The following is a 12,545-nucleotide window of genomic DNA, read 5'->3' on the forward strand; positions in this document are numbered from 1 at the left end:
TTGAGATCAGAGAAAATACATGCAGTATCTTACAAAGGGATTCTTCCACCTTCCAGGAGCTGCAGAAAAGGCTGTTTCCCAACACAGGTACTATAAATCCTGCATAGATGCCAAAGGGATCATAAAATATGGGGAAGAGTCAATAAGTGAGGTGATTTGGGATTTTTATAATATTATTTGCACGTAATGTGAACATGAAGACAGACTTGCATACATGTGTCTGATCATGAGAATGCAAACTAATTGGGAGTAGGGACCATTTCCCCAGCATCTGGTCTTCTGTTGATGAACCTCTTTGCCAAGGTTGGTCCTTGGCAAACAGTCTATAGCCAGACTGTAATGCAAACCCATGACAGCTTATGCTCTCTTGTCAGAGCCCCAAGGAACATAGGATCACCATCATGCCATTGTGAGTGATGAGAGGATTTCCAAAATTATTAATAAATTGTACATAGTTAACTAACTCTCCTATTATTAGAATAACTAAATTATTTTCCAACTTTTTAACTTTTATTTGAACCAGTGAAACCTGAATAAGAAGTGGGGTAGGGTAAGACCAAGGTTGTCATTGCCCTCAATTTGCTGAGAAGTAAATTGAAACCCAAATTGAATGCTTTGCCTAAATTGACACCAGAACAGCAGAGAAGGGAAGAGTACAACTTGCTGCCTGAGGCTGTTGATATAACATCATAGAATGCATTGTAGACAGTGAGGATGGCTGGGAAAAGAGCAGTGGATTTGGGGCTAAAAGGGAGTTTGGAACTGTCCCACAGAGTACTTGAACCTCTGTCCGATGACTTAAGGGGATAACTTCAGTTATACCCTGTGTGTCTGTGTTTAAACAAGGATGTAACTGAGGTTAGTTATTCCACATTGTTACTGAGGAGCTGGGAAAATGGCTCAATATTTGTCATAGAGGTAACTTTAACCTTAAGTCAGGAAGTGTAAGGGCAGAAAAATGCCCTTCAAATGGAAGAATGAGAAGATCAGAGGGAGGATATGAAGGTAGACCAGGTAGTACTGAATTCAATAGTCAGTTAGACTGTTAATAATTCCTTATTAAGTACCTACAGTTTGCCAGAAACTGCTAAGTGCTGGGTAGACAAAGAAAGGCAAAATACACTCACTGCCCTCAAAGGGCTTGCCTCCTAAGTAAGCAGGCAGAGGAATGAAGTAAAGTGGTCTTCTCAATTGCATGTCTATGTAATAATGAAGCCCTCAGTGTCTGCATCCTTTTAGAATCATGCAGAATCTTAAGAGTTGGGACAGATTTCAAACATCATCGGATCCAATTCTTATGTGAACAGGGCTCTCCTCTTAGGTGGTCTCTCAGGATTTGATTTAGAGAAAACCAGTGATGGACCTCTCACATTTCTCAGGACACTTCAGGAGGGTCATAATTCTTGGAGCCTTTTCTTAAAAGGAATTGAAATCTTCCTCTCTTTAATCTCAATCCATTGCTCTTAGGATGATCTTCTAGGGGAAAATAGATCCCTTCTTTGTCCAAATTCATGTCCCTTTATGCAGCTCCTTTATCCAGCTCCTTTAACATGCTCCATAGTTTGCCTCTTGATTCTTTTCTGACTTTTCATCCTGAATGTTCCACTGCTGGTTCTAGTTTTCCTGACTATCTTAGCCCTTTACATTTTTGAGCACTAAATATGAACTGGTATTGCTGTGGTGGGAGGTCTGCAGTCATGAAGGCCTGAGTTAAAATCCACCCACAGACACTAGCTGTTTCACTTTGAGCACGTCACTTAACCTCTGTTTGCCTCTATATCTTCATCTGTAAAATGTTAATAATAACATGGACATTTTAGAGTTGTTATGATGATCAAATGAAATAGTGATTGTAAAGTACTTAGCAACATAACACATAGTAAGAGTTTTATAAATGCTAGTTGTTGATATTGGTGCTATTGCAATGTCATTGTCTGGGGGCAGCTAGGTGGCACAGTGGATAGAGCACTGGCCCTGGATTCAGGAAGACCTGAGTTCAAATGCGGCCTCAGACACTTAACACTTACTAGCTGTGTGACCCTGGGCAAGTCACTTAACCCCAATTGCTTCACCAAAAAAAAAAAAAAAAAAGCAATGTCATTGTCTGGTTTTGACTTGCCCATTTCCTAATTAAGAACCCTTCTCTCCTTATCCCCACTAGTATCATTCTTGCCTTCTCACACTCTATGCCAACATTTTGGCTAATCATTAATTCATTTTGGCCCTGCCTAGTATGGGGTGAGATAATTATCCTTTCCTTGAAGTGCCCTTTAACTCCTCATTGCATTTCCTTCATAATGTGCTTGATGGTCATATTATGCCAGGTCCGGGGTCCTTAATGCCATTCTCTCCCTCACACAATCAGGCAGTAGTGGAGTCAATGGCTGAGCAGAATCACACCACTGTGACAGAATTCATTCTCATTGGCTTCACTGACCAGCCCAAGTTGGGAGTTATTCTCTTCCTAGTGTTTCTCAGTTTCTACCTCATCACTGTGCTGGGCAACATGGGCATGATCCTACTGATCTGCTTGGATTCCCATCTCCACACCCCCATGTACTTCTTCCTGAGCCACCTCTCCCTCTTGGATGCCTGCTACTCTTCAGTCATTATTCCTCAGATCTTGGTCACCCTGGTTATTGGCAGGACAAGCATTTCCTATCACTCTTGTGCTGCTCAGTTCTTCTTTTTCACAGTCTGTGCAGCCACTGAATGTTTTATGCTAGCAGTGATGGCCTATGACCGTTATGTTGCCATTAGCAGTCCTCTACTGTACTCCTCAGCTATGACAGTGGGCACTCGTTGGGGCTTGGTGGCAGGAGCCTATGGTGGTGGCTTGTCAGGGGCTATCATCCGTACAGCCTGCACATTCACACTTTCCTTTTGTGGGCCCAATGAGATCAACTTCTACTTCTGTGATCTGCCACCTCTGCTGGACCTTTCATGCAGTGACACCACCACCAGCCAAATTCTGATTATCTTCTTTGGCGACTTTGTGATTTTGGCCAATGCTCTGGTGATTCTGGTATCCTACCTGTTCATCATCAGGGCCATCCTGCAGGTCAAGTCAGTTGGAGGCAGAGCCAAGACCTTTTCTACCTGTGCCTCCCACCTCATAGCTGTGATCCTCTTCTTTGGGACTCTCACATTCATGTATCTGCGCAGCAACTCAAGTAAATCAATTGAAGAGGATAAGGTGGTATCTGTCTTCTATACTGTGGTCATTCCCATGTTGAACCCTTTTATCTACAGCCTGAGGAACAAGGAGGTGAAAGCTGCCTTCATAAAAGTCATCAATAGACTGCAGGTCTCCCAAGAGATTTAGTTCTGGCTGATCCATTATTCATTGTGACTGTATTCTTCTCCAAATAATGGAAATAATAGCAAACATTTATAAAATTCTTTTTCATGGATGCTGTCTTAGGGTCTGAGAGGGATCATAGGGTCTAGAACTGGAAGGGACTTTAAATATCATCTAGTCTAGCTCCATTTGTATATGTAAAGCACACTTCCTACCCTCAAGGAGATTGTAGTGTAGTAAGGAAGAAATTAAGACCAGTGAACATGATGTAGGAGTATGAAAGGCCACTAAACTGTGAGGCAGAAGACTGAGCTATGTAACTAACTTGCTGTGTGACTTGCAAAATGTCACTTCCCCTCTCTTAGACTCAGTTTCCACCTTTACAAAATTGAGAATTGGGCATTAGCGTGCATAATATTCCTTCCAGCTTTATTATTCAATTATTTCTGGTCACAAATACTATATGGCAAGATGAGTAGTGGTAAGTGCACAAGAGAGGCAGGTGCAAGGCACTATTCACCAAAACAGCAGGCAGTATGTTGGTGACCCATGTACAAAAGGTTTCTTATACTTATTGGAGATAATATTTGAATGATCCACTTATTGTTCTTTGTAAACCCCAAATTCTATAAATGTTTGTTATAAGAGTGAAAACAGTGACAAATCACATTATTGTTATCTTCATATCATCCAAGTTGGACTTTAATTCTATTTTGACAAGTACTGTGGTGGAGAGGAATCAGTGTTCTGATTCCAGGCATTTTGCACATGGGGAACATAATACAAACCACTTAAAAATTGCACCATTAGATGGGAAGAGTACGAGGGAGAAGCTGACCTTGGCCCATCACCAATTGACCTAATTACCAGGTATTCCTAATTATATTTATTATGTGCTAATGATTAGAAATATGTGTCAGCACACTCCCAGTTGAGCATATTGGGCAAAGTCCCAATCATACCACACTGTTTATCACTGTAGAAAAGTGAATTGGATTTAGAGTGAAAGAAACTGGTTTCAAATCCTGTTTCTGCCACTTACTATTTTTGTGACTCGTGTGACCATGGGTCAGTCATTGCTCTGTGGGCCTCACTGCAAAATGATGGCCTTGGAGCAACTGCCCTCTATGTCTACATGCTATGATCTCTCTGAAGACATATATCATCATCTTCTGTATTGTCCGTGAAATTTCTGAGGCTTTCTTTTATAAATGCTCCCTATGTGCTACCAAACCTCTGCTCTTCTACTGCTATAAGCTTCTGCTGCCTGCCTTGGGTCAAGTGATTCACTTCTGGAAGGTGGCTTCTTTGGAAGAATATATCTGGGAGAAAAAGAGAAACTAAGTCTTCAGTACTCCCTATAATAGCTCAGTCGAGGACTTGGAAGAGAACTGAACATAAGCATGAAATGATATTAGAGGATAGTGACCTATGTAATAATTCCTTTACATAGCACACTCCTAGGAGTAACTGGAAGAGATTCGTATTTCTGGGAGACACACCAACTCCACGGAAGGTTGGTCCATCCCAGTTGTCTATTTAATATAATCAGAGTTATCCATTTTACACCTCACTTTCCTCCATAAGTCTGATAAGTAATATGTTCCATGTTCTAATTTTCATGCAATCTCTTCATCTCTATGTCATGTATCCATTTTGACCTTATCTTGGTAAATGGTGTAAGATATTGGCCTATGCCCAGTTTCTAACAGGCTGCTTTCCGGTTTTCCTCCAAAAAAATATTTTTACCAAATAATGAATTCTTATCCCCAAATATTGTCTTTACATTTGTCAAATACAAGGTTATTATGTTTATTTGCTGCTGTAAATTTTATTTCTACTGTATTCCATTCATCTACTTTTATATTTCTTAGCCAGTACCAGATAGTTTGATAATTACTGCTTTTAATAGAGTAGAAGATCTGCTAGTGCTAAATCACCTTCCTTTACATTTTTATTAGTTCCTTTGATATTCTTTACTTTTCGTTCTTAATGAATTTTGTTGTTATTTTTTCTAATTTGGTCATTTTTGGTAATTTAATTGTGATGGTGTTAAATACGTAAATTGCTTCAGGTAAAATTGTCGCTTTATTTTCATATTAGCCTTGAAAACCCATGAACAATTAATATTTCTCCAATTATTTGAATCTGATTTTATTTATATAAAAAGATTTTTTTGTAATTTTGTTTATATAGTTCCTGGGATTGTTTTGGCAAGCACACTCCCAGGTATTTTATGTTATCTAGAGTTATTGTAAATGAAATATCTCTTACTATTTCTTCTTGCAGGGCTTTGTAATGTATAAGAATGCTGATGATTTATGTGGATTTACTTTGTATCCTACAACTTTGTTAAAATTGTTAGTAATTTCAAGTAATTTAAGTTGATTCTCTAGGATTTTCTCAGTATAACATCATGTCATCTGCAAAAAGTAATAGTTTTCTGTGTGACCCTGGGCAAGTCACTTAACCTTCATTGCCCAGCCAAAAAATAAATAAATAAATAAAAAGAAATCGTTTTGTTTCTTCATTGCCTATTCTAATTCCTTTAATTTCTTTTTTGTCTCTTATTGCTACAGCTAATATTGCTACTAGAATATTAAATAATAGAGGTGATAATGGGCATCCTTGCTTCACCCCTGATTGTACTAGGAAAGTTTCTAGCTTATCCCCATTACAGATAATGCTCACTGATGGTTTTAGATAAATATTACTTTTCATTTTAAAGTAAGCTCCATTTATTCCTATGCTCTCTAATGTTTTTAATAGGAATGGGTGCTGTATTTTGTCAAAGGCTTTTTCTGCATCTATTAAGATAATAATGTGATTTCTGTCGGGTTTGTTATTGATATGGTCAATTATGCAGGAAGTTTTCCTAATATAAATCCCACCTGATCATACTGTATGATCCTTGTGATATATTGCTATAATCTCTTTGCTAGTATTTTATTTAAAATTTTTACAGCAATATTCATTAGGGAAATTTTGTCTATAATTTTCTTTCTCTCTTTTGGCTCTTCTTGGTTTGGGTATCAGCACCATATTTGTTTCATAAAAGGAATTTGGTAGGACTGCTTCACCTATTTTCCCAAATAATTTACATAATATTGGGATTAATTGTTCTTTAAATGTTTGGTAGAATTCACTTATGAAACAATCTGCTCCTAGGGATTTTTTCTTAGGAAGTTTGTTGATCACTTGTTCAATTTCTTTTTCTAAAAGTGGGTTATTTAAGAATTTTATTTCTTCTCTTACTCTGGATAATTTACATTTTTGTAGATATCCATCCATTTCATTTAGATTGTCAAATTTATTGCCATATAATTGGACAAAATAACTCCTAATAATTGTCTTAATTTCCTTGTTATTGGTGGTAAGGTGTTCACTCCTTTCGTTTTCTTTTTTTTCTTTTTTTTTTTTTTTGCAGGGCAATTGGGGCTAAGTGACTTGCCCAGGGTCACACAGCTAGTAAGTGTTAAATGTCTGAGACCAGATTTGAACTCAGGTACTCCTGAATCCAGGGCCAGTGCTCTATCCACTGTGCCATCTAGCTGCCCCCACTCCTTTCATTTTGACACTAATAATTTGGTTTAATTTTTTTTCTTTTTTGGTTAAATTAACTAATGGTTTATCTATTTTAATGGTTTTTTTCATAAAGCCAACTTCTGGTTTCATTTATTATTTCAATGATTTTCTTTCAATTTTATTAATCTCTCCTTTGATTTTCAGGATTTCCAATTTGATTTTTAATTTGTTCATTTTCTAGGTTTTTAGTTGCATGCCCAATTCATTGTTCTGTTTTTCTATTTTATTGATGTAAGCAGTTAGAGATATACATTTTCCCCTAAGGGAAAATGCTTTGGCTGCATCCCATAAACTTTGACATGTTGTCTCATCATTTTCTTTAATGAAATTATCAATTGTTTCTGTGATTTGTTGTTTGACCAACTTCTTTTTTAGGATTAGATTATTTAATTTCCAATTAATTTTTTATCTCTCTTCCAATAGGCCATTATTGAATGTAATTTTTTGTTACATTATTATTTGAAAAGGATGTATTTACTATTTCCATTTTTCTGATTTGGTTGTAAGGTTTTTATGTCCTAATACATGGTCAATATTTGTGTATTTGCCATATACTGCTGAGAAGAAGATATTTTCCTTTCTATTCCTATTCAATTATCTTCAGAGATATATCATAATCTAACTTTTCCAGAATTTCCTCTTCTTCCTTTCCTTCTTTCCTGTTTATTTTTTCAGTTAGATGTATCCAGTTCAGAGAGGAGAAGGTTAAGGTCTCCCACTAGTGTAGGTTTATTATCTATTTCTTCCTGCAACTCATTCAACTTTTCCTTCAAAAATCTAGATGCCACTTGACACTTACTAGCTGTGTGACCCTAGGCAAGTCACCTAACCCTCATTGCCCTGCAAAAAAAAAAAAAGATTTCAAAAAACCTAGATGCTATACCATTTTGTGCATATATGTTAAGTATTGGTATGACTTCATTACCTATAGTGCCTTTCAGCAAGATATAATTTCCTTCTTTGTCTCTTTTAATTAGATCTATTTTTGCTTTTGTTTTGGTTGAAATCATGATTGCTACCCTTTCTTTGCTTCAGCTGTACCATAATAGATTCTGTACCAGCCCTTTTATCTTTTGTGTATCTCTCTACTTCAAATGTGTTTCTTATAAACAATGTATTGTAAGAGTTTGGTGTTTAATCCATTCTTCTATCCATTTCTGTTTAATGGGAAATTCATCCCATTTGCATTTATACTTATGATAATAACTGTGTATTTCCCTCCATGCTATTTTTTGCTTGTGTATCCCTGCCCCCTCTCTTATTCCCCACCTATTCCCTCCTCAAAAATATTTCACTTTTTCTATGATGTTCCTAGGAGTTTTCGTTATGGGATCTCTTTAAGGTGGGAATTAGTGGATTCTTTCAATAATTATTTTACCCTCTGGGCAGTTTTGATAATTTCTTGAAAGATATTATCCAGTCTCTTTTTTAATCATGGCTTTCACATAGTGCAATAATTCTTGTATTATCTCTTCTGGATCTATTTTCTAGGTCAGTTATATTTCCAATAATAAATTTAACATTTTCTTCTTTTTTAAACTTCTTAATTTTATTTTATTGTATCTTGATGTCTCATAGAGTCATTAGTTTTCATTTGTTTAATACTAATTTTAAGGAATTATTTTATTCAGTGACTTTTTGTACATTAGGGAGTTATTTTTCCCTGTAAATTTTTGTATATTTTTTTCCATGCTATTGACTCTTTTTTCATGATTCTCTTGCATTACTCTCATTTCTTTTACCAATTTTCTTCTACTTATCTAATTTATTTTTTTTAAGTCCTCAGGAATTCTTCTTGGTCCTGAAACCAAATTACATTTTTCTTTGAAGTTTCACCTGTAGCCATTTTAGCATTATTGTCTTCCTCTAAGTTTATGCCTTGATCTTCCCTATAACCATAGTAACTTTGTATAGTCAAGCTTTTTTATGGCTCATTTTTATGCCTTTTTTGTGACTTGGTGTTTTTATGTGAAAGTTGGTCTATAGTCCTGCACTGTCCCAAATTTTTGTACTGGAACTCTTGGTCTTACTGGTGGCTTCCACTGGGCTTCAGGGCTTCACTGTTTACTTTCTCTGTAGGACAAACTTCCCTTCTGGCTTGTATTGGGGTAATGGATCCTCTCTGTTGACCTCCCCTGAATGTGAAGTTTAGCTATTAGCCTGATCTAGAAATGGGTCCTTGTTGCTGTGTTACTATAGTAATAGAGTCTTTCTGGTGGCTAGCCCTGGAGGAGGGATCTTGTTGCTGGTCTGGCTTAGGGGTGGTGACCTGCTGCTGGGTTGCTATAGTAAATGATCTTTCTACTAGCAGGCTCTGAAGGCTTAATTCTGTTTGCAGATTTGCCTGAGGGTTGGTACACGCTACTGTTGGTTTACTATGGAAACAGAGTCTCTCTGCTGATAGGCCCCAGGGTCAGGATTTCACTGTTGGCCAGCCTTGGGGTTGGGTCTTACTACTGGTCAGCAGTGGGGTCAAGACCTCCCTAGTGGCTTGTGCTGAGGATGTGGCTGCCTGGGTGGGGCCTTTCTGTGTTGCCCAGACTGCTTACTTGCCTAGGGAGTTGCTGGTTTTCAGGAGGGCAGAACCTTTTTGTTGGATTTCCCCAGGCTTAGAGTCTTGCTGCAGACACCCTACTATAAGGCTGGCTGCTGCTAATGCCTTGCCCTCAAACCTTATTCCCCTCCCACCCAGGTAAGATAGACCATTCCTTCCAGGCTGGTAAGCTGCTCTCCTGTTTGTGGAACAATTCTGAGGTGGTTTTCTAATTGTTTGGAGTGAAAATTTGAGAGGGCTTCAGAGTGTTTCTTCCTCATTCTGCCATCTTAGCACTGGAAGTCAGGTCCAATGGATTTACAAGTGAATTTTATCAAAGATCTAAAGAACACTAATTCCAATAATAAATAAATTATTTGAAATAACAGGCAAAGAAGAGATCCTACCAAAGTCCTTTTATGAAACAAATATGATACTGATACCTAAACCAAGAAGAGTAAAAACAGAAAAAGAAAATTATAGATCAATTTCATTAATGAATATGGATGTAAAAATCCTAAATAAAATACTAGTTAAAATATTATGACAATATATTACAAATATTATACATTATGATCAAGTGGGGTTTATACTAGGAATGCAGAGATGGTTTAATATAAGGAAAACAATTAACATAACTGATTACATTAATAATAAAAGTTTTTAAAAGCTTATGGTTATCAATAGATTCAGAAAAAAGCTTTTGATATAACACTCATTGCTCTTAAAAGTACTTGAAAGTATTCGTATAAATGTATTTTCCTTCAGTTGATAAAAAGCATTTATCCAAAACCATCAGCAAGCATTATTTGTAATGGCAATAAACTAGATAAACATTCCCAGTAGAACCCAAGTGAAACAAGGATGTCCACTGTCACTAATATTATTCAATATTGTATTGGAAATACAATAAAAGCAATAAAAGAAGAAAAGTAGAAGGAATCAGAATAGGGAATGAGGTAATAAAAATCTCTCTTTTGCAGATTATATACTTGGAAAATCATATTCAACTAAAAAGTTAGTTGAAAAAAGTAATACCTTTAGCAAAGTAGCAGGATGTAAAATATATCCATATAAATCATCAGTGTGCCTACATGTCACAAATAAAACTTTGCAAGAAAAGATACCTCATTTGAAATAAGAATACAGTTCAATATACCTGGGACTACACCTGTCAAAACAAAACTAGGAACTATATAAACAAAATTATTTTTAAAACTTTTTTATATACATAAAAATCATACTTACATAATTGGAGACATATTAATTGTTCATGGGTTGGCAGGGGCAAAATAATTAAAATGACTATTTTACCTAAACTAATTTATATATTCAATACAATCCTAATTAATTTACGAAAAATATATATATTACTAAATTAGAAAAAATAATGACAAAATTCATTTGAACAAACAAAAAAGCAAAGAATAACAAAGGAAATAATAAAAACAAATAGAAAGGAATGGAAGAAAATTGGGAGATAGCAAGGTAACAAAGTGGATAAAACACTGGCCCTGGATTCAGGAGGGGCTGAATTCAAATTCAGCCTCAGACACTTGAGACTTACTAGCTGTGTGACCCTGAGCAAGTCACTTAACCCTCATTGTCCAGAAAAAAAAGAGGAAGGGGAGTTAACAGAACCAGACCTTAAACTTTATTATAAGATAATAATTATTGAAACTATCAGGTACTGGTGAAATAGAAAGGTAAAGCACTGGAACAGAATAGATATACAATTTCTAGCTAAATAAATAAATAAATACAATAACTTTGTATTTGACAAGTGTAAAGACAAGATTTGTGGATAAACATCCATTATTTGATAAAAATTGTTGGGAAAACTGGAACACAGCCTGATAGAAATTGGACATAGACCAATATCTTACACCATTTACCAAGATATGGTCAAAAAGGATACATGAGGGGCAGCTAGGTGGCACAGTGGATAGAGCATTGGTACTGGATTCAGGAGGACCTGAGTTAAAATCCTACCTCAGACACTTGACACTTACTAGCTTGTTACCCTGAGCAAGTCACAACCAAAATTACCTTACAAAAAAAAATTTAAAAATGATGCATGACAAATATAAAGAAAGAGATTACAAGAAAATTAGCAGAACAAGGAACATATTACTTATCAGATTTGTGGATAAGAAATCAACTTAAAAATAAGGGAAAGAAAAAACAGTTAGGTGTAAAATGGAAAATATTTATTACATTAAATTAAAAAGATTTTCTACAAATGAAAGAACTATCACCAGAATGAGAAGGAAAGTAGAAAATTGTGGTGAGGGGAGAGGGGAGGTTAATAAATGGTCAAAGGATATGAAAAGGCAGTTTTCAGACAAAGAAATCAAAGACATCTATAATCATATTTAAGATGCTCTGGATCACTACTGATCAGCAAAATGCAAATTAAAACAACTCAGAGTGGCAAATATAACAAAAATGGGAAATACTGGATGTTGAAGGGGATGTGGGAAAACTAGGATGTTAATCCACTCTTGGTGGAATTATGAAAAGATTCAACCATTCTGGAGAGCAATTTGGAATTATGCCCAAAGGGCTATAGAATTGTGCATACCTTTTGATCCAGCAATATCACTGCTAAGTTTATATCCCAAAGACATTCCCAAAAAGAGAAAAAGACCTATTAGTACCAAAATATTTATAGCAGCTCTTTTTGTGGTGGCTAAGGATTGGACATCAATTGGGGAATGGCTAAACAAGTTGTGGTATATGATGGTGATGGAATATTATTGTGGTATAAGAAATGACAAGCAGAATGACTTCAGAAAGTCCTGGAAAGACATGTATGAATTGATGTATAGTGAAGTGAGCAGAACCAAGAGAACACTGTGCACAGAGACAGCCATATTGTTTGATGAAGAACTGTGAATGACTTGACTATTCTCAACAATACAATGATCCAAGAAAATCCCAAAGGATTATTGAAATATACTATCCACCTCCAAAGAAAGAACTGATATTGATGGAATAGAATGAAGCATTTTACTTTTCACTTTCTTTCATTTTTTTCTTTTATTCAAGTTTTCTTGTACAAAATGACTAATATGATCATTCTTTACATAATCTTACATGTATAACTCATATCTGATTGCATGC

The 12,545-nt window shown here is 36.0% G+C and overlaps 1 protein-coding gene across 1 annotated transcript; it reads left to right on the top strand.

The window, feature by feature from the left end:
• Nucleotides 1-2,335: 2,335 nt before the first annotated feature.
• Nucleotides 2,336-3,325, top strand: LOC122732689 (olfactory receptor 9I1-like). Its single transcript, XM_043973004.1, has one exon. The coding sequence runs from the start codon at nucleotides 2,339-2,341 to the stop codon at nucleotides 3,323-3,325; it is 987 nt and encodes a 328-aa protein (XP_043828939.1). The 5' UTR covers nucleotides 2,336-2,338.
• Nucleotides 3,326-12,545: the final 9,220 nt, after the last annotated feature.

The sequence above is a fragment of the Dromiciops gliroides genome, chromosome 6 (genome assembly GCF_019393635.1).
Source record: "Dromiciops gliroides isolate mDroGli1 chromosome 6, mDroGli1.pri, whole genome shotgun sequence".
Classification (NCBI taxonomy): domain Eukaryota; kingdom Metazoa; phylum Chordata; class Mammalia; order Microbiotheria; family Microbiotheriidae; genus Dromiciops; species Dromiciops gliroides.